This window comes from Dipodomys spectabilis, unplaced genomic scaffold (assembly GCF_019054845.1).
Source record: "Dipodomys spectabilis isolate Male_0828 unplaced genomic scaffold, ASM1905484v1 ptg000095l, whole genome shotgun sequence".
Classification (NCBI taxonomy): Eukaryota; Metazoa; Chordata; class Mammalia; order Rodentia; family Heteromyidae; genus Dipodomys; species Dipodomys spectabilis.
This window is the reverse complement of record NW_024870772.1, coordinates 45260261-45283590: the sequence shown is the minus strand read 5'-3', so window position 1 is coordinate 45283590 and position 23330 is coordinate 45260261. Positions and strand designations below refer to the sequence as shown.

Below are 23330 nucleotides of genomic sequence, written 5' to 3'. Positions count from 1 at the left end.
CAAAAGAGAAGATTAAAAAGAGATCATCTAGTCAAAGTATTGTCAGATAAACTCTATTTTCAAAGCTGTATGGTGACTGTATGTACTTCTAGGGTGTGAGCTATACATACCTTGATCATTAGCTTGCTAAGGTCTTCAAAGGCCTGAAATGAAAATGAAATTTTTGTTGAACTCTACCAAATTAAAATATTTATAAACAACAAAACACTCTTTTCTCCCATATATATAAAATTTTCTTACCAGTATCAATTCATTAATAATTATATACCTTATCTATCTTATTTTTTAAATCCATCATAGCTAAGAAACCATAAATTTTCCAATACAAACTGCAACAAAACATCCAAATTTTCTAAAAGGAAATAGTATTTATTGGTTAAATAAATAAGAGATAATGTCAATAACAGTTCACAAAGATACTGTTTTCTGCTATTTGACACAAATCAGAAACTGGGGTTGTGGCCTGGGTTTGCTCCTCAGTATTGGGGGTGGGGGGAGGAGGGGGAGGGAATCTTTCATTGGTTTTTCCTGATCGGAGTTCAGGATTCAAAGGCATTGCAAAGCTTCCTGATCACAAATAGCAAAACACAGCTGCAGGAAACTTTTGTGGGCACAATAACTTTGATTGTATAGCAGGTGTGATTAAACTGAACTAGTACCTCAGCCTCCAAGTATTAAACCCAACCTTTAGACCTGTAGTTTTGAATATAGCAGATATGTGACACAAAAGTATTTGAATACCACCAAAATTATCAAAATAAAATCTATCAATTGTTTGACTCATTACAGCATATTTTACTTCAAAGGCCCTTCCAAACCTAAACAGACACTTTCATTAAATTACCACAAATTACTGGAAAATATTGCTAATGTTGAGTTTCTTATCTAATTGATGTACACAGGTATTAAGTTAAATCAACAAGGTAGCTTGTCATTAGGTTCGATGTATACAATGGTGGCTCTGATCTGCTTGAGCCCATCTGCAGGGACGTATCCTCATCTATAAAAGGACTTTGCTAAAAGAATAGAGTGTGTGTAAGATTCTTATGGCAGACTAAGGGTAACACTGGAAACAAAGGGGAATGTGCACACACCTAACAGGAATTTCCTCAGATAAACAAAAGGCTCAAACACTGGATTCTTATCAGCAGTAGCCACAGATGCAGGAAGCCCTTTGTGAGAAGCACCAGGCACCAGCTCTGAAACTAAGTCAACTAGTATTTAAATAGGTGGTAATTTACATGCTTACATACCAACTCAGTTCCCCAAAGTAAAACACACAGACATTTTGCACACAAGATTTTTACTTGGCACACTTTGATTTATACAATTAACAGATTGGCTTTATAAGTATAGTGAAAATTAGTAAGATAAAATGTGCTATGGAAAATCACTATATAGTGTATTATATTTTCATGAAAGATACACTAAAACAGGGAATCCACTTGGAATATATGTATTAACCTTTATTGCTTATAGTCAACAGAAAGCAGATAGAAGAATTGCCCTAGAATTGTCTGTAAAATTATAAGAAATGTTAAGTAACTAGAAAGCACAAACAGAAGCTTCCTTACTTTTATTTCTGTTCTTATTCTAAAATTTGGAATAAGCTAACCAGCAAAACATAAATGGAAAAACTATCCACAACAAAAGTTAAAGCCAGACAGATGCAGGTACACACTACTATTTTGTCAGCTACTTTACAGACCCTTATAGCCCTCTACCACAGTCAAATTCCACCCCAACTTTGGAAAACAATGGTACCCTCTTACACTAACAGCATCACTTCTCACTGACTTGTAGTCATACTTGGGCTAATAGTTTCAGTAACTACTAACATGCTTGAATTTTCAGTTGTAATATTCTTCATTCTGTACTTTGGTCTATCCTGCTACCTTTAGCTGAATTCCTCTTATCCTGCTGATCATTGTTAACATCTACTCATCTTTCAGGTCTTGAAGTAAGTCCACACTTCTGTTTACTGGATGACCAGCAGGAGGTAGAGGCCCTGATAGGCCTATACTTTCTCCTCAGAGACATTTCTCAAGATGACATTAATGCCCATTGGCCTGCCTGTGCCTGGCACATTACCACAGTGTCCAGGAATCTGATGCAGGGCCCAGCAGAGTAAAGAGTAAGGATTAAATAAAGCAGTGATCTGCATAATTGAGCACAGTGCTCATGTAAAATCTTTAAGCCCATAAAAATAGACTACAAAGGAATAACATTTCAAATATCGAGAAAAATTCTATTTTGAGCCAGTTGTGGTAGTGTACACTGACAATCCCAGCACTCATCAGTCTAGGGCGGGAGGATTAAGACATTAAAGTCAGCCGGGGACATAGAGGGAGACCCTGTTCAAAAGACAAACAAAAACTCTTTGAGTATAACACCAAGGTGGTATGGTAATATTTTTTAAAGGAATACAAATAATACAAGGTAGTTCACTGTCCTACAAGTGTGAACACAGAGAGGATGACAATGGTGCTGCTGAGGAAGGCCAGTGTCAGTATCTCCCAAGTGGCATAGTGAAGATAACGATGACATAGTGTACTGTGCACTTGCCTCAATCTGGAGACCTCAGGGCTCAATCCCAGCCTCCAAATTAGTCACTTGCTCTGAAACAATTCTTTTGAAGAATCCTTCAAACGCTAAAAGGTCAGAATTTCATGAGAAAGCAGAGCCTGGGAAGGTGGGGTTGTGGCAGCTAGGCTTTGAATCTTTTTAAATCCCAATACATGTTGGGGTTGTAAAAGAAAGAATGTTTTATCATGAAAAAAAAAAAATCCCAAGACAATAGTGGTCAGGACAACCAGATCTAAAAGCCTAAAACCTATAGACAATATATACTACTAAACTAAGTTCCACAATATTGACAGAAAGCTTAAGATACAAGCAGATGGGGGTAAGAGTGGGTGGGGAGGCCTGCAGGATGTTAATGCAGGAAAAATAAGTCTTTTTTTGTTTTGGGGGGTTTTTTTTGAGGGGGGGGGTCCAGTCGTGGGGCCTGAACTCTGGGCCTGGGCGCTGTCCCTCAGCTCTTCAGCTCAAGCCTAGTGCTCTACCACTCAAACCACAATGCCACTTGTGGCTTTTTTCTTTTTGCTTATGTGGTGCTGAGGAATCGAACCCAGGGCCTCATGCATGCAAGACAAGCGCTCCGCCACTGAGCCACCTTCCCAGCCCGGAAAAAATTAGTCTTGAAACAGCATTTCAACTGTCAGATCTGGGCATGAGAACCCTAAAAAGACAACAGGTAATCACAGGAAAGTGAGGAAGGCCAGTGGGAGGGCAGCGCCTGGAATTGAGAGGGTTTCACCCACTTCAAGGTGGTGAGGCCAAGGAGTCCCCAATAGAGATTGAAGATGATGAAGCAGCCTATGAATTCTTGAAACTGGTCCATTGGCTTCTCTTCTAGGACAGGGGAGCAATTTCCCAAAGCAGGATCAGAATTGAACAAAGCAGTAATAATAGGAAGGAAAAAGGCCCACGTAAAAACGAGATAGAAACAAGTGGAGGAAACAGCAAAATTTCTCACCATGCATGGCAACAGCTAAGGAGTGGACTGGGACTCAGTAGACACTATGTAGAAATGAACTATGCAATTTATGGGCAGGAATGGAAGAAGGAAACTGGGGAAAAGCAAAGGAAGGGGTGACGCTATCCAAAAAGAAATGTACTAATTACCTGGCTTATGAAACAGTAAACCCTCTGTACAACATTTTAATAATAACAATAAAATTATACTTCAAAAAACAAAAAGAAAAGAAGCTGCCCTAAACTTCATGTCACACTAAAAGTTTAGAGCTACTAATTCCATGTGAAAATGAACCATGGCAAAAGGTCAAAAGTCCAACCTCATCCAGTTATAGTAAGAATAAAGACAATGCAGAACAGAATAATGCTGTACACTGAAAACATGCCAGATAGACATGTTATGGAGGAGATCAACTTGTGCTACAGGATGTTAAGGTGGTGGAAGCTATGAGCGGACAATCTAAATCAGAAAGCAGGTAATAAGACTCAGGATAGGATTAAAAGAAAAACCGCTTTGAAAATAAAGCCTGCACTAATTATCATCTTTCTTTTCTAAAGAAAAGAAAGAAATTAAAAGATAAAAGGCATTGGAAGAAAAACTGCAAATAGTAAAGACAGGCAGGAAAGCTGTACCATAGAACTAATAAACAGTCCCAGAAGAAGGTCTTGAGAATAGTAATACAGAAAAGCATCCTTGAAATTTTAAAAATTCTGAAATCACAAACACAGATATCTGCCAGATACACAGAATATTATTCTCATGAGACCTTCCTAAAGAATCTGCTAGAGAATAAGTTTCAGATTCCAAAGTGACTGGAGGAGAGATCAGCATAAGGACTGGTGGCCCAAACATACCTAATCTGAAAACAAAACTCCATGAGAGATGTGACTGAATGTGTACTGCACATATATAACACACCTATTTTAAAGCTAGTCTTCTAGCATCAAAGAAATAGAACCAACAATTCATGGACCAAAACCTCTAAAACTATGAACTAAAAAAAACCTTTCCTGTTTATAAATTGATCCTCTCAGGCATATTGTTACAGAAATTGTAATACAAAGCTGACTAATGCAACAATGGCATGTTTAGGTGTATTAACTAATTGTAGAATCTAATCATAACTGGCTTTCTTCTTGTTGTTCTAGTACTGAGGCTTTTATTCAGGACCTCACACTTTTGCTCAGCTTTGTTTGCTTTCTATCTTTACCTCCTGTTTGGCATTTTTGATTAGTTGGAGATAAGGAGTTTCACAGACTTTTCTGCTAGCTTCAAACCACCATCCTCATATTTCAGCCCCTTGAGTAGCTACAATTATAAGCATGAGCCTGGTTTTTCTAACTAGAGTTCTTTCTTAAGTAGAATTAACTCCAATTCCTCATTTATAATGAAGTTTAGAAACGTATTTGTTTCAGGTTGACTCTGAGTAGACGCAACAGGCTGATTTGAGCCACTCTTATGGTATATGTCTAGTCCCCAAGTCATCCTAATTATAAAACTGTGTGGTAGCTGCCCAGAGACAGTAGCCACAGATAACATTTTTATTTCAACTAAATTAACTCAATTTCAAAAATAATTATATAGAAAACTTAAGAGTTCACTAAAAGTATCTTCTAATCAACTACATCATTAAAACTACATGGCATTCTAGGATAACTACTTATTTTTGTTTTTTGTCCAAGATGGGGACTCTTAGTATCTGATATTTTACAATCATTGGCAGGCATTCTACCACCTGAGCCATGCCTTCAATCCCTATGTTATTTTCTAACAGAAAACAAATTGTGTTTTTTTAACTTTCTACAAATAATTGTTTTTGTTGGTCATGGAGCTTGAACTCAGGGCTTAGGTGCTGTCCCTGAACCTCTTTGTGCTCAAGGCTAGTGCTCTACCACTTTGAGCCATAGTACCACTCCCAGTTTCCTGGACGTTAAGTGGAGATAAGAGTCTCATGGAGGGCTGGGAAGGTGGCTCAGCGGTAGAGTGCATTCCTTGCATGCATGAGGCCCTGGGTTCGATTCCTCAGCACCACATAAGCAAAAAGAAAAAGGCCGAAAGTGGTGCTGTGGCTCAAGTGGTAGAGTGCTAGCCTTGAGCTGAAGAGCTGAGGCACAGCGCCCAGGCCCAGAGTTCAGGCCCCACAACCGGACCCAAAAAAAAGGTCTCATGGACTTTCCTGCCCCAGATGTCTTTGAACTGCCATCCTTAGGTCTCAGCCTCCTGAGTAGCTTGGATTATAGGTATGAGCTACCAGTGCCTGGCTACAAATAAATTTTTAAAATATGTTTTAGTTAAATGATGTCCATCTAAGGTAGATCTATAAAGAGGAGACTGTGGAGCTTGAGGCAAATAAAATATACTCCAAAATTACAGAAATAACAGAATTAGTCACAACTGTAGCCAAGCCAAGAATAAATATATAGGGCTGGGAAGGTGGCTCAGTGGTAGAGCACTTGCCTTGCATGCTCAAGGCCCTGGGTTCGATTCCTCAGCACCACATAAGAAAAAAAAGCTGGAAGTGGTGCTGTGGCTCAAGTGGTAGAGTGCTAGCCTTGAGCTGAAGAGCTTAGGGACAGCGCCCAGGCCCAGAGTTCAGGCCCCACGACCGGACCCAAAAAAAAAAAAAAAAAGAATATATATACGTAGATGAAGAAGATGGCCAACCAGAACTAGTTTAAGAGTTACCTCAGTCTTAGATTGTTTCAGTGACTGGTGAGTGACTCTCTTATTTCAAGTTACTGATCTGTTAAATTACTTTGATATCATTCAATAAACTCTGAGTTAAACTAAAAAGAAAAAAATTACCTCAGAAATATTTTTGTCTGTTTCTTTTCTTTTTTCTTCCAGTTTCCTTTCAATGCCTACAATTCCCACAGCTCTTACTCTTCCTGGCTAAGGGGAAAAATAAGGTAGAACATGAAACACACAAAATGGGAAGGAAACAAAATCTTTTGTTAACTACACTATGTTTTTAATGGCGGGAAAAGACCTACAGAGAATCAAAGAAACAATTATACAAGTAACTACATCTAGTTTCCTTTCAAAACATCTGTTTGCTTCTGGCTACACATAAAGATCTTCAAATCAGCAGAAAAAAACTGAATGAATAGGGCTGGGAAGGTGACTCAGTGGTAGAGTAGGCATGCCTTGCATGCCTGAGGCCCTGGGTTCGATTCCTCAGCACCACATAAGAAAAAAGCCAGGAGTGGCGCTATGGCTCAAGTGGTAGAGCCCTAGCCTTGAGCTGAAGAGCTGAGGGACAGTGCCCAGGCCCAGAGTTCAGGCCCCACAACCGGACTCAAAAAAAAAAAACAAAAAAACTTGAGGACTTTATTGCTTTGGGCTGGCTTTGAACCTCGATCCTCAGATCTCAGCCTCCTAAGTAGCTAGGATTCCAGGTGTGAGCCACATGTGCCCAGTTCATACATTAAAAAAAAAATTAAAAAAAAAAAACTGAATGAATAAATAATAAATGGCATGTTTATTCCATATGTTAGACATAAATTAAATTCCTATTCATTTGTGTTCTTTGGCAAGCCAATAAGTATTTAACAGTGTCAGATGTACAAAAAAATTTGTTGTACCTAAAATTTTAGTACTTGGTAGTTATTAACCAAGCTATTTTCTTACATCTGAATGCTGTCTATGGTTGTTGGCCAGACTAAGTGCTATGAAAAGTAATACAATATTACTGTTTTGTTTTTGGCAAGTTCTATAATAATTACAGAATGATTTTCTTAGTTAAATTTAAGAGATGAAAGGAGCAGATTAGCTATGACATACCTGGGGTCCTCTGTTGGTTTGTAATGACTGGGGAACTAGCATATTTTCCCATCTTCTCTGGGTCATTTCCTCTGATAAACGTCTGTAAAACTGTCACACACACACACACACACACACACACACACACACACACACACACACACACACACACACACGCTTTAGTAAGGCAGTCAGGCTGTGGCATCCTCCAACAAATTATCAATTGACATTTCTTTAGCATAAAAGTCAGTCATTTGCAAAAAAACCTAGGATTCTCAGAAACATCAAAGAAAATCAAAGGAAGTTGTGTTCTTGGACCAACTTCAGAAAGTACAAAGCAAAAAAAAAAAAAAGGAACTGACCTTCTACATAAAGTGGGCTATTCTCAACAAAGACATGAGTGACAATGAAATAAATAGACTTATTTTAAACAATCCTGTACATAGAGAGAGACTGTTTCCCATCCATACTGAAACAAACACTGAGCCAGAAAAAAAAATCTTTTCCATACAGGAAGCAGAAAATAATTCGTTTAGTTAAAACATGAAGCCAAAACAGGGAGTAAACACACTTAGGAAAAATAAGTCAATTTTTTTTGGTACCAATAATGGGGCTTGAACTCAAACACTATCCCTGTTACTCTAAGCCAGTGCTCTGCCATTTAAGCCACAGCTCTACTTCCAGTTTTTTGCTCATTAATTGAAGATAGCAGTCTCACAGACTTTTCTGCATTGGCTGTCTTCAACCCACAATCCTTAGATCTCAGCATCTTAAGTAGCTCAGATTATATAGCTGTGAGTCACAGGCACCAAGCAAAAATCAATTTTTCAAGCACAGTGACAATCATTTTTTCTAATCACTTATACCTGCAGCTCACGATGTGTGCTATAGACAGTAAATATTGATGATACAGATGTTCAATAAAGACACACCTCTTAATGTCTAAAGAATATTTGTACAGTGATATAATACCCAGAATATATTAAGTATTACACTAAAGCCTCAGTATTTATGCAACTAGATTTGTATGGAGTTAATCAAGATAAGGCTACCTGATTTAAGGCTGGTGAACTTTCAGATACTACTTCAGTTCATCATTATGCTATGTTTTTGAACCAAACTACCTACTAATAGCTAACCTAGTAGCATGCCAGCCTATTTGTCCCTCCCTTTAACCATTACCTCTTGTTTTCTGTATTCCCTACAACCTAAAACACAAACCCTTCACTCTCTGATAAGGCTTAAGACTTTAAATGATTACATTGTAAAAAGTGGTGAAGCCTATGTTTTTTATTGTACCATATTAACAATCAAAAAGACACACACACATTTCTAGTCCCATTTTATTCAGATGGAAACTTACCTCAATCTGGCCATGTTCTTTGAAGGAGAGTTTAATATAGGAATTCTTACTACTCTGGAAAGGACCAGGTTCTTTGTTAGGAGGAGCTGGATGCAGATGAACCACGATTTTGGCACTAAAGAGAACAAGTGTAATACATTTAATTGACTTTAGAAAATAACTTATTCAGACAGGCACTGGTGGCTCACACCTCTAATCCTAACTACTCAGGAGGCTGAGATCTGAGGATCATGGTTCAAAGCCTGACTGAGCAGTGAAGTCCATGAGACTCTTATTTCCAATTAATCACTAAAAAAGCTAAAAGTAGAGATGTAGCTCAAGTGGTAGAGCACTGGCATTGAGCAAAAAAGGAACAGTGCCCAGTCCCTGAGTTCAAGCCCCAGACTGACACACAAAAAATTTTATATTGTCAGAATCAATGAAGCTTTCAAAAGTATTCCTACTTAAGACTTAAAAGTGTGAACCAAAGTTTCAAGTTACTAGCTATATAAATAAAAGAAAATAAGCTCAAGTTTTTGAGCAGTTCCTGATTAGGGTTTTCCATCTACAGAGTCATCCCCAGGGGTTCTGGGGGAGGGGGAGACAGATGGACGGGGACGGATGAGGACAACGGGGAGTGTCTATGATTTCTGCCAAAGCATACTACTTTACTCATTTGAAAACAAAACATGAAAATGATCTGTAAAACTGGCCAGCTGATATTTTATTAAAATCCTATCCAAAACTAACATTCTACAGTGTCATTTGTCGGAAAATGCTGCTCAGTCAATAGGGAAAACAACTCTCAAAGTGCTGCTGTCTTATGGGCATGAGCTACTTATTATCTTTATGACTGCAGTTATCTTCTATGCTATTAAAAATACCATCATATTTGTTCAGCTTTATGTCTGTTTTCCTCCATTTTTTTCCAACATGCTCAACAAACAATCTTCTATAAAGATTAGGGAAACTAAAAAACCCAATCAAAATTTCCTGGATACATTTAAAGTAGAGTACTTGCTAAGTACTCTACCACTGAGCTACAAACCAAACCCTAAAGGCTTCTCTTTCTCATCACATGACAGGTGTACCTCTTGAATGATTTCCTTTATGTTTGGACCTATTTGTTGTCTAAATATCACTGTGAAATTGACACATCATAAGTTAGGCCTCCTTGGTGGAAAGCATGTTTTTGTTAGTGAACTGGGACCAGTTTTTGTAAGGACTCTTTACTACTTCTTGATAGTGAACATCTTTACAACAGGTGAGCAATACCTTTAATACACTATATAAGCAGGACTCCAGCACTGTTTGGAATATATCATCAAGTATAGCAACAAAGCTCTCACTATTCTATAATAGTGACTGAGCCATTTGTAAAACTAAAAACCCTTGGTCCTACTGTCAGGTCCTGAAAAGGAAAACCAATAATTAAAAATTAAAAAAACTAAAAACTTAAAAACAAAAACAAAACAAACACAAGCAGAAAAGGTCAGATAAGATGATGTTAAGTGAAATGAACCCCAAGATAAGGACATAAGTGGTTTTTTCTTTATTGCTATTGTTTCTAACGTAATTACAAGGTACCATGTGATTTTTTTGTTGCTTTGTATGTCCCTCCCCCAAGGTATAATCCCTGTTTTCACTGTATTTGATGTTGGTATAATTTGGGGAGCAGAAGGAAAAAAACAAATTGTTTAAATAGGGATAAAGGTTGACCCATTGCAACAATGAGATGTACAAGGTGCTATGTTGAAAAACGAACTTTACAATTTAGGTGCGGGGGAGGGAGAATGTAGTTGTGGAGATGAGAGGGAAGGGATGGTAAGGGAAAAACAAAGGAGGCGGCAACAATGCTTGTTAGGAAATGTACTTATTACCTTGCTCATGTAACTATAACCCCTCTGTACAGTATTTTTACAATAAAAAACATATTTTAAAAAAAAGTTCAGGGACAGTGCCCAGACCAGAACTGGCACACACACACACACACACAAAACCCACAAGATAATGGTACAAAATGAAGTTTAAGAGTTCCCAAATTTAAAAATCATGTCAATTTGTCCATATTTGTATTAGCTTATTCACTTATTACATTTTATCAAATTAAAAACTAACAAAATAAAAAAGGCATCTTGAGTTCAGAAGTTCTGATGTTAAAAAGTGAAAAAAATATGTCTTTAAATGAATGCAAAAATGGTAATATTTGGGAGGAGATGAAGGGATTGGGAACTAAAGAGAATACTAAAGAAAGTTGACCTGACATAACATTAAATTTCTCCTAATAGATATTTAAACACACACACACACACACACACATTGAAAGTAAATGTTCTCAATATTTTTTAACATATACCTATTTATTCATTAGTATCCAAGGGTATTACAGAGAACTTTAGCACTTTAGCCATACTTTAAGAATGAATCTAAAGGTTATATTAACATGAGCAATAGTATAACAGTAAACATTTTTGTGAATTAGCGCTACAACAAATAAACCTTACCTCTTCCCAATTCCAGCTGCCTGTTCTTCAATAAATACAATTTGGGACAAAGGAATGGCCATACAGCATTCCTAGGAAGAAACAATACAAGAGGAGAACTATAACACCATTGGAAACCCTTGTTCTACAGCATTAGCACGCCATGAACCTCTAAGGTACTTGATAATTAAAACACTTTTAACAAACCATCATTTTATTGCCTTTATTTATTTATTTTTTGGCAAGCTCAGGGATGAAACCTAGGACCTGATGCATAAAAGCTATACCGAGCTATACCTCTACCTCCTTAGATAAACTTACAGAAAAGTTAAATAAAAGCAATGTTGTTATTGGCATTTTGCTGCATAGGAGAACATATAAGGTTTAAAAGCAGGTGTGGTGCACACACACTTGTAACCCTAGAAATCAGGGGTTTGAAACAGGAGAATAGTGAGTTCAAGGGCAGCCTGGAATCATAATAACCTGTCTAAATAAATATGCCATTGTTACTCCTTTTCTTCTTTCTTTTTTTCTCTAGTCCTAGGGCTTGAACTTAGGATTTCACAGATGCTAAGTAGGAACTTGGCATGAAGATATTAGTTCTACATACACGTAACTCACTCTAGAAATTATGGGGATTGGATTATGAAGAGTTCTTTTTTCTAAGTAACATGGAGGCAGCTCTTCCCAATGTCTAGAGAAACTACATAACAGACCTGTCTTGTGGTTCTCATCAATAAGTCTGGAAAGCAAGTTGGTTCTGTGGACATAGGCATTTTTTAAGGACCTCTTACAACTGGTGAGAGAATAACTCCCCTGTGACACTTAGGCATGGAATAGGATCTGACTACAGTGTAAAGTACAGAAGTCACCAGAATTTGTGACATAGACTTTTCTGAGTCCAATGAGGGATAACACCCTAACTGCTCTCTGATTGCATTGGAGTCTACATGGGACACACTACTGACAAAGAAATTTGCATTGCATCCAAACTGCTTTCCCAAACAAAGGTAAATGCTTAACTAAACATGTAGGTAAATAAAACATAAGTGATTTAAACACTAGAACAAGCTGGGCGCCGGTGGCTCACGCCTGTAATCCTAGCTACTTAGGAGGCTGAGATCTGAGGATCACGGTTCAAAGCCAGCCTGGGCAGGAAGGTCCATGAGACTCTAATCTCCAATTAGCCACCAGGATACCAGAAGTGGCTCTGTGGTTCACGTGGTTGAGCACTAGCCTTGAGCTGAAGAGCTCAGGGACAGCGCCCAGGCCCTGAGTTCAAGCCCCACAACCAACAACAACAACAAAAAACTAGAACAAAGGGTAGCTTAACTGGATGGTAAAGCGTGAGCTGAGCATGCATAAGGCCCAATAAAATAAAACAAAACAAAATATGAAACCAGAGCAGATGATGTGCCTTACATGATTTTTCTGATCTCTCCAAATCAGTCGGTGTGTACTAAGCAGAAGAGTCCCGGCATCAAATTTTATCTAGAAAAAATAGGATTGTGATAAAATATCAATCATGTGTCAGTAATGTCTAAATTTTCTTTCTCATTCACCATGTATGAAGTTAACTGCATAAGCATTTTAGAATGAGGTTTATCACAAACTAAAAAGAGCCTCATAGGTATAAGTTACTAGGTAGATAGTCATGGTAGAATTACAGAGAAATTGGAAAGGACCTAGACGTAGAAGAGTGGATGAAGCATTCAGTGTAGGGGACACAGCAGAGGTTTAAGGATGACCAGGGACTCTGCGGGGTTGGCAGAGAGTGGAGGGAGGGATTTGTATCATATTTCATGTGGGGATAACAATTCTTAAGCACATGTTTAAAACACACACATACACACACACACACATACACACACATCTCTACATAAACCATAGCAAAAGATCCAAAAGTTATACACAGTGAACCTGTAACAATAATTATCTCTAAATAAAAGTGAGGTAATGGGAGGAAGCAAAGGGACCTTTTTTACTCTATAAAATTGACTACAATATTTTATAGCAAGACTGGATTTGTATAAAAACTTGTACAATTTTTAAATGTTTAAGTAGGAAAATCCAGAAATAGACACAGACGCATACAAGAAAAGATGGGTATAGAGATTTAATCAATGACTGAGGGCACTAAACTTTCAAATAGAAAGATGAATACTTAATGCATTGTACTGGATTGAATTCTTGATGCATCAAATAGGTAAGAGGGAAAAACAAGAAAAAATATAATGAAAAACAATGAAAAGATTTAAAAATTAATCTCAATATGGAAAGGCCTTCTTAAGAAAGGCATCAGGCCAGGTGCCAGTGGCTAATGCCTATAATTCTAGCTATTCAGGAGGCTAAGATCTGAGGATTGAGGTTCAAAGCCAGCCCAGGAAGGAAAGTCTGTGAGACTGTTATCTCCAATTAATTATCAAAAAGCCAGAAATGGAGCTGTGGTTTAAAGATCACTAGTCTTGAGCAAAAAGCTCAGGGACAGTGACCAGGCCCTAAATTCAAGCCCAAAGACCAGAACATACACACACACACACACACACACACACACACACACACACACACACACACACACACACACACACACCCGAATACACACACACATACACACCCCAGAATGAAGAAGAAAGTCATGAAACCCATTAGGCTTACATAAAAAGATTTAACTACATATAGGGGCATATACATATTTTTTTGTTTGTGTGCTGGTCCTGGGGCTTGAACTCAGGGCCTAGGCACTGTCTCTGAGCTTCTTTTTGCTCAAGGCGAGCACTCTACCACTTGAGCCACACTACCACATCTGGCTTTTTTTGTTTATGTGATACTGAGGAATCAAACCTAGAGTTTCATGCATGCTAGGTAAGCATTGTACCACTAAGACATTCCCATTCTTAGCCCTACATATATTCTTTTTTTTTTTCTTTTGGGTCCGGTCGTGGGGCCTGAACTCTGGGTCTGGGCACTGTTCCTCAGCTCTTCAGCTCAAGGCTAGCACTCTACCACTTGAGCCACAGCACCACTTCTGGCTTTTCCTGTTTATGTGGTGCTGAGGAATCAAAACCAGGGCCTCATGAATGCAAGGCAAGCACTCTACCACTGAGCCCCTTGGATGGCAAAAACTATTGCCAGCAAAAACAAAAGGTAAATGGTAGGCTGGTAAAAACAACTATAATGCACATTTGAGACAAAGGAATACTTTCCTTAATATAGGTGTAGAACACTCAGTGAGAAAATATTTTCAGTGAGAAAATAGCCTGACACTTACTAGAAAAGGAATACAAATAACTTATGAACACATTGAATGATGTCCAATCAGACAATAAGATAAATGCAAATGAAGGGCACATGAAGAGGTAAGACTCATCCATAAGATTGACATAGGTCCAAAAATTTGATGGCAGGGTCCTGACAACATTCTCATACATTTGTTAGTAGCACAGCCTATTGGGGGTAGGGAGATTGTTAACATCTGTCAACATTACAAATACAAACATCCTTTAGCTCAAGGAGACTTGGTACTATGGGGGATTTATTCCACAATGAATTCACACCTGTACAATGATTTAGTACTAGGTCATCCAATGCTGTATGTAAAAGCAATAAATAGGAAACAATTCACATGTCCACCAATAAGGAAATGTACACTCACATAAATGGATGATAGGCATTACTAAAAAAAGGTATAGAGCTTCTTCATATACCCATGGTGTTCCATAGTAATTAGAACATTTAATTCTAACACTCATCCTGATTTCAAATTTGTTAAAATGTTCAAGAGAATGCTTAAAATTAATGGACTACATTCTCTAGACTTAAGAGAAAAAGTGAGTTTGGATAGTATGTGCATGTCCATGTGTGTATATGTGTGGGGAGGACAGGTCCTGAGGATTAATCCCAGGGCCCTGTGCATGCTAGGCAAGTGTTCTACCATGACATACCTCCTAGCCCAATTATGACTCTGTGTGGGTGTGGGTGTGCATGTGGGTGGCTGGGGGGGGGGGGGGGAGGGAATGCGTGTGTGTGTGTGTGTGTGTGTGTGTGTGCACCAAATGTGGAGCATGAACTTAGCTCTCATGTTCTTGCTCAGCTTTTTCTCTCACAGTTGGAGCTCTCTATTCCTTGAGCCATGCTCCAGTTCTGACATTTTGCTGCTTAACTGGAGATTTGTTTACCTGGACTTTTTTACCTGGGCTGGCTTTGAATGGTGATTCACAGATCTCAATCTCATAAATGGGATTAAAGGCATACACTACAACATTTACATTTTAAAGAGGGGAAAAACCAATATATTTTACACAAATACTTATATATGTCTCCTCTGGAGTGATATACTCTAGAGCATGAGAGAACTAGGAAGGCAAGGGATAAAGATAGGAGAGGGATGTCTAAACTGTTCTGGAATGAATCTAAATGTTTGTGCCTCATACCCTTTACGCCCCCATTGTGATGGAATTTGGAGGTGAGGCCTATGGGAGGTGCCTATGTTGAGAAGAGGTCACCAGGCAAGGCCCCCAAAATGGAACAAGACCCTCTACACACATGAACACAGGAAAGGCTATGTGCATATAGCAAGATAGTGGTTGTTCCTAAGCCTGGAAGAGGACTCTCAAAGACCCCAGACCTTGATGAAGGAATTTCAGTCTCCAGAACTCCTTATTGTTTAAGCCACTGGGTTTGAGGCGTTGGTACAGCAGCCTGAGCTGACACAAGCATACTCTTCAGGGTATTGGGACTGTGTCACCTACTGAAAAGCTACAAAATGTTTTGTTTGTTTTTTTTTAACTGTAACACACACACAGACACACACACACACACACACACACACACACACACAAATGTTCAACTCTTTAACCTTCATATTACTGAAAGGTAGATAAGTAAGTCCATTTTAGTCCATTTTTAATGTAGAAGCAGAAGCAGAACCCAAAAGATAAATTCCTTCATTTCAGTTAAAATCAAAAGAAACATATTGGAAGCTTCTAATCACTGTCCTTACTAGAAAGTAGAATTTGCTGTGCTCTAAGACTTGTTTGTATACTTTCCAGAACTATTTGGTTATTTCAAAAGTTACAAGGATGGTCCCATTTATAAGCTACCTCACAAAAGTCCAAGGAAAGCATTTAATGAGGGTCCAGGGGCTTTTTTTGTTTTTTGTTTTATAGATATTCATGAGTTTAAAATCATGTGTTCCAAGAAGCAGTTAGAGCATTCTGTATATCATTCTTAGTGGAAATAATCATAATCTTTTTCATAATATATTTCCTATTAGAAAAGTATGTGACTGACAATATTACAAGAGATTCACGATGTTTTGTAAGATAAAAAAGGGCATTTCAACATAGTATAGATGATTACATACTAACATGGTTCATCATATAGAATATGCTCAAAGTAATTAGGGACAGGAAGATTACTGATTATTTCAAGTTTTTTCTTTCAGCTTTCCTATATAACAATTTTGTCTAATAAAAAGAAACATCAGGGGCTGGGAAGGCAGCTCAGTGGTAGAGTGCTTGCCTTGCATGCATGAGGCCCTGGGTTCAATTCCTCAGCACCACATAAGCAGAAAAAAGCCAAAAGTGGTGCTGTGGCTCGAGTGGTAGAGTGCTAACCCTAAGCTGAAGAGCTGAGGGACAGTGCCCAGGCCCAGAGTTCAGGCACCATGACTGACAAAAAAAAAACAACAACAACCATGTTTCAAAAAAGAAACATCAGGGCTGGGAAGGTGGCTCAGTGGTAGAGCGCTTTGCCTTGCATGCATGAGGCCCTGGGTTTGATTCCTCAGCACCACATAAGCAAAAAGAAAAAAGCCGGAAGTGGTGCTGTGGCTCAAGTGGTAGAGTGCTAGCCTTGAGCTGAAGAGCTGAGGGACAGTGCCCAGGCCCAGAGTTCAGGCCCCACGACCGGACCCAAAAAAAAAAAAAGAAACATCATTGTCATATATAATTTCAGATAACCTGAAAATATATATTAATTTTTGTTAAAAGTTCACAGAGCAACATGTGTCAAAAATATTCCTTCATGCTGGGTGTAGGTCGCTCATTCATACCTGTAATAATTCCTCAAGAATCTGGAGCACCGAGGTTCAAAATCAGATTGAGCAGAAAAGTTCACTAGATACTATGGCTAAAATAACCAAAAAACAAGGCTGAAGGTGTGACTCCGTGGCACCCAAGCAAGCAAACCAAACAAGCTTCAAGGCTCTTTTAACCAGCATTTTGCAAGTCTCAGCCTCCTGAGGAGTTAGGATTACCAGTGAGTCATCAGTGCCTGGCTTTAAGTATACTCTAGGAAGGAAATTCTACACACAGACATTAAGACAAGACTTTATGGATTCCATGCCTGGATACCCACAATTCAATCAAACACCTTGGCTAATCTTAATTATGTAAAACCAAATAACTGAGTTTAAGGTATTTTTTGAACTACTTTTTTTTTTTTTTTGGTCAATGAGTAAGATTTCCTCTTTCCAAAAGCCAATATTATATTAACTTGAGAGTGCATGATATGGCATTAGGAAATTAATAGTTCTGATTAAGAACCTTTATGTTTTATCTTACTGATATCCAAGCACAAGGATTGGAATTTAAAGCTCAAAGCCAAGTATGCTCTATTGCCATGCCAATTAGTGATGAGCAGATATAAAATGTTGCTGCTCCAAGAGAAGAAATTGGGTAATAGTTCCCGTCATGGCTTCCAGTGGATTATGACCTAAACCTGGTAGACAAGTTTGGGCTGGTGTGCGTCTACTACTCAGAACCAAAGTCTTTTCAACTGTTTAAAAGTTAATCAGATTTAGGCAACTGTCCAAGCTCTTACCCGCTTTCTTCCTTCTTTCCTTCCTTCTTTTTAAGCATAGTGTTGTTATAAAAATATAACTTAACTCACTCTTGAGAACTCTTAAGACATATTTAAAATCTAAGAAGAAAATGAAATCATTCATAACTCTACCAGTCAGAGGATCCACATACATATATGTATAAGCTTTGAAAGTGAGGCCATGTTATTTATGGTGTTATAACTCTTTTTGCTCAGCAAGCTAGAGTTAGCAATCCTTCTGCAAAGTAGGGAGTGCTGTAGTTTAATCTCTATAGTAGACATTCCAATTGTTTTAATTTTTCCAGTATTTAATAATATAGTACCTATAACACTGAGATGGAAATCTTCATATTCTTATGCCTCCCTGATTATTTCCCAAGACTAAATTCCTAAAAGTGAAATCGTTAGCTGAAAGAGAATAAACACCTTGTAAATCCTCTGGTATGCACTGCCAACTCACCACCTTACATATTATTAATCTCCATGCATTGTTGTTTTAAAATGAGCTGAGGCTACAAAAGAATCATCTATGAATTCAAACAAATGACCTGTCTACACTGCTTATGAAAACACCACATTATCCACATATACTGGGCCCACGAGAACTGCCTGTATAAACAAGCCAGCACACACTGATTCACCAGAGGTGCAGTTTGCTGCACCTGGCTTGGAATTCTAGCTCATCAGTGACTGGATGGATGACCTAGGACAGCTCCAACTTGCGCAATTATCAACTGTGGGTCTCCATTTCATTAGGTTTTAGGAGGATCAACTATATGAACATCATGTAAAGAGTCTGGCACTGGGAAGTACTATACAGTAAAACAAGTGCAGGCTCATCAATAGGGATTTAAACCATGCCTCTCTTGCTAACTGAGCTCAGGCAAGTCACTGTAGGTGACTGTTATTTTCTCTTTCAGTAAAATAGTCATTTACCTGTTGAAAAGAGTGAAACCTTAAGACATGTTACATACACACACATACACACATCAAGGCATATAAAGCTCCTGGCATAGAATAGACACTTTACCTATTCTGAGTTTTTTTTCTTTTTCTTTCTTTCTTTCTTCTTCTTCTTTTTTTTGGTCAGTCATGAGGCTTGAACTCTGGACTAGGATACTATCCCTGCACTCTTCAGCTCAAGGCGAGCGCTGTACCACTTGAGCCACAGCACCACTTCCAGTTTTCTGGTGGTTAATTGGAGATAAGAGTCTCACAGACTTTTCTGCCAGAGCTGGCTTTGAACCGTGATCCTCAGATCTCAGCCTCCTGAGTAGCTAAGATTACAGGCATGAGCCACCGGTACCCAGCATCATTTTCTTTCTTTTTCTTCCTTCTTTCCTTCTTCTCTTTCTTCCTTCCTTCCTTCCTTTCTTTCCTTCTTTCTTTCTTTCTTTTTCTCTTCCTTTCGTCTTTCTTTCATGTACTACTACTTGAGCCACATATCTAATCCTTTTTTTTCTTGATTATTTATAAGGTAGGATCTCATTTTATGCCTGGACCAGTCTGGACTTTGATCCTCCTACTTGTGCCTCCCTGTGTCACTGAGAATGGTAAGTGCACATTACTGTGACCAGCCACTGTCTGTCAGACATATGCCACTGTAAGTAGACATTGGTTTAGATGAAACCTCTCAAACTTCTACGCTGGGGCTGGCCTTGAAACTGGATTCCCTGATCTCCACCTCCAAAGTAACTACAGATTTGAGTTAGCATGCATGCCTCTGATTTCTTTTTTCTTTCTTTTTTTTTTTTTTGGTCAGTCATGGGACCTGAATTCTGGGCCTGGGCGCTGTCCCTCAGCTCTTCAGCTCAACGCTAGCGCTCTACCACTTGAGCCATAGTGCCACTTCTGGCTTTTTCTGCTTGTGTGGTGCTGAGGAATCGAACCCAGGGGCTCATGCATGCAAGGCAAGCACTCTACCACTGAGCCACCTTCCCAGCCCTCCCCACCCCCCAATTTCTTTTTTAAAATGGATTTCACACTCACGGTGAGCCAGAAGACACAAGGATGTGATGAAGGCACACACACTGCTCTCCAGGAGCATACAACTGATGTATGTGCGTGCTTGCCAGAGTATGTGCTACATGCACAGCTGTAAGGACCTAGCTGTCTGGACTGTAGTTCCAAGGCTGAGGGAGCCACTTAAAGACTGGTTCTGAATTGGAGTCTAACCTGACAACATCTGGAGGCTGATGAGCACCACCTAGTCTTCAGCACCAGAACCTTCTAGAATCTTCCAGGACCCAGCACTTTGCCCTGGAACTATTCTGGCCATAAGTCACACCAGGAGCCATGCAGATAACTCCAGACATTCAACAAGTGACAGAGTGAGCCTAGTCTCCAGCACAGGGGTAGGGAAGCTCACTTTAGAGTGGCACTTTACTGTTAAGACACTTACCCTCATAGCCTCTAGTTTAGAACATCTTTTGGGGGGCCAGTCGTGGGACTTGAACTCAGAGCCTGAGTACTGCCCCTAAGCTCTTTTGCTCAAGGCTAGTATTCTACCACTTTGAACCACAGCACCACTTCTTCAGAAGAGTTAAAAGTTCTTAGCTGGGTATCCAAGATACTCAGGAGGCTGAGGATCTGAGGATTTCAGTTCAAAACCAGCCCCAGCAGGAATGTCCATGAGACTCTCATCTCCAATTAACCACCAGAAAACAGGAAGTAGCATTGTGGCTCAAGTGGTAGAGCATTCATCTTGAGCTGAAGAGCTCAGGGACAGTGCCCAGGCCCATAGTTCAAGACCCACAACTGACCAAAAAAAAAAAAAGGAGAGTTAAAAGTTTTTGACTACATCAAAATGACACGAGTTAGCTGAACAGCAGCCAAACAGGGATTAAATGGCCAATATAGCTTGCAGATGGCAGGATAAACTGATAAACCCAAACCAGCCAGTGAAATGGGGGCAGGGAGAATGAGGAAGACAGGACAGAAAATGAGAAAATAAAGTTGAGACTGTCATCTTTGGCATCACAACCTAACAGAAAACCAAAAGGAGGCCCTCCAATCAGAAAATCAATCAATTCTCCCAATTTATCCCAAGGCCAACCTCTGCACTAAGAAGACAGCCAAGATGGGAGAGATGGGCTGAAAGGCTGTCTTCTCCTGGCAGGTCTATGCCAGAAGCCTTTTCTCTGCTATTATTTGTTTTCTCTAATAAATTTTTCTATCATCTTTATTTATCTCTATGCCTTGTCTGAATTATTCTCTTGCCAGACACAAGGACTGAGGTTAAACTTTCTGTTAACATATTTGGTGCAAGGGTCAGGAAGTTAGGGATTAATTATGTCTTTTTTCTGACTTGGATTCATTGAAAGGTTACAAAAGGACCAGCAGTCAAGACTTTTTCCCATGAGACTTTTCTTCTGTCTGCTACAACATTTCATAAAAGCTTCAAAGGAAAAAATGAGAATGTTCTGGTTCAACAACAGTTTCCCACATACAGGTACTTGTATTAGTGATTTTTATTTTGTGGGAAACAAAGGTACTGGCCAGCAAAGATACTCCCAGAAACAACAAGGTGGAGAGCTCTGCAAGGACATGGATTCTAGGCGCTTCTTTGGGGAACAGCATTGGAGAAGTCTCTGAGGCCCTATCTCTATTGTTGTTTTGTTGTTGTTGTTTTTTAAAGTGGGAGCAGAATCAAAACTCACCAGGGAGGTTGATTAAATTTCCCATTTAAAATGGTTCTGAAGATGTAAACTTGGTAAGGAAGAAAAGTGAGTAAATTTAGCTTGTCCTCCAATAAAAAGATGCAAGGCCAGGTGTGTAGACACATAACTGTAATCTCAGCACTGAGGAAGTTAAGGTAGGAAGATTTAAGACCAGCCTGGGCCTGGAGACCAAGTCTAAAATAACATAAACAAACAAAAACAAGACAAAACAAAAAAAAAAACAGACATAGGATTCAATCTGGATTTAAATGAATAAAAGTGTCAAGGCAGTGAGTAAATGGACTAAGTCCAGCCAATTATTTAAGGAAGAAACTTCAACACAATCACAGCTGTAACTGTCCACCAAAATACCCTACAGAAGAAGTCAGGAGACCCAGGTCCCAAGTCTTAAAATTCTAGAAGCATGACCAGGAAAAGCCAGGGGGTCAATGAAATTATACCAACATGCGTTACAGAAGGAAGTTCATTAAAATGGCAAGGAAGGACAGGTAGTAGCTGAAAGGGTCTGGAGACTGAAAATACATCAGGGTCACCGAGTGCTAACTTAGGGGTTAAAGACTTAAAACAATTTTTTTTTCTACTTGTGATTTGTCCATACCATCCAGAAAAGTGTTGTAGCTTCGGCTATCCACAAAATACGTACTTCCATGCTATACTTTTCTTCCGTTTGAGAGCCATGTCCTGAGATTTATGCCTGCCTTGCAAGGCAAGACACGCATCTCTTTGCAAAACGTAAGCCCCAAACTCCTAGAGTAATGACAAAACAAATACAAAACCAAAAGAACAAACAAGAGAAGCATGGCCGAGAGGAAAACCCAGGAAATCCGTTCCAGCAAGCCTCCATTCTGTTGGCCTGACGCAGAGCTGAGGATCGGGGCTGGGGAGTGAGTACCCCTAGTACCTGACAGGGAGGAGCTGGGTCGTCCCCACGATTTACGCCCGATACCCAGTGTCATTAGGGCTCTGACTCCGAAGCTCCAACGCCCCCGTCCCTGCCCGCCGCCCGCAGATGACCTCAGGGGGCTCTCAGGGAGCACAGGGACGGGGCACCCCTAAAGATGACCGCGGGGAGGGGGGGGATGGGAGGGCGAGGCGAGCGGCGGCGACCGTGCCGACCGGAAACCACTCCAAAGTTGGGCGCTGACGGCGCGGGGGAGGCGCCCGAGCGAGCGCCCCAGGCCGCGGCCGGCGCGGGGGGACACAGCCTGCACCCCACACCTCGAGGCCCGGGATCTGCGCCCGGCCCGGGGGGACCGCCGCCCTACCTTCTCCTCGCCGTCGTAGATGCGCACCCCGCGCTGCTGGATCACCAGGGTCTCGTTGATCTCCAGGAGACCGCTGGTCCACACGAAGCGGTCCATGGCCGCCGCCGGCCGGCCTCCGCCGCTCTCCCGCGCCGGCGCTCCCGGGCCGCGAGCCGCGCGCTAGGCAGCCTGCGGCGCCCCCTGGCGGCGGGCGGGACAAAGGCCGGAACGGAGCAAGGAGGGAGGCGGGGAGGTGGGGGGGGGGGGGGGAGAAGGGAGGAGGGTGGAGGGAGGAGGAAGGTTGGAAGCCCCAGGTCCTGCGCACCCTGGGGAGTAGGCGAGGCTTGGAGGGGGGGAGTAAAGGGCGTACAAGGAACGCCCCTGGCCCACATATGGCCTTTCAGAACCTTGGCGGGGCTGAGGACCCATCCCAAACTCAAAGAAAGTGGGCGTAAGCGT

The 23330-nt window shown here is 40.2% G+C and overlaps 1 protein-coding gene across 1 annotated transcript in view; it reads right to left on the bottom strand.

Annotated features, from left to right (window-relative positions):
- Vps36 (vacuolar protein sorting 36 homolog) overlaps window positions 1–23044 on the bottom strand; it is a 33450-nt gene extending 10406 nt beyond the window's left edge. Inside the window, exons 1-7 of the mRNA XM_042685422.1 lie at window positions 22893–23044; window positions 12548–12616; window positions 11147–11217; window positions 8664–8778; window positions 7322–7411; window positions 6344–6430; window positions 111–143 (exon numbers count right to left, since the gene is read on the bottom strand). Of these exons, the coding sequence (XP_042541356.1) occupies window positions 111–143; window positions 6344–6430; window positions 7322–7411; window positions 8664–8778; window positions 11147–11217; window positions 12548–12616; window positions 22893–22988 (561 nt within the window). The 5' untranslated portion in view covers window positions 22989–23044. The remainder of the gene's footprint in view (window positions 1–110; window positions 144–6343; window positions 6431–7321; window positions 7412–8663; window positions 8779–11146; window positions 11218–12547; window positions 12617–22892) is intronic.
- Between the last annotated feature and the right edge of the window lie 286 nt (window positions 23045–23330).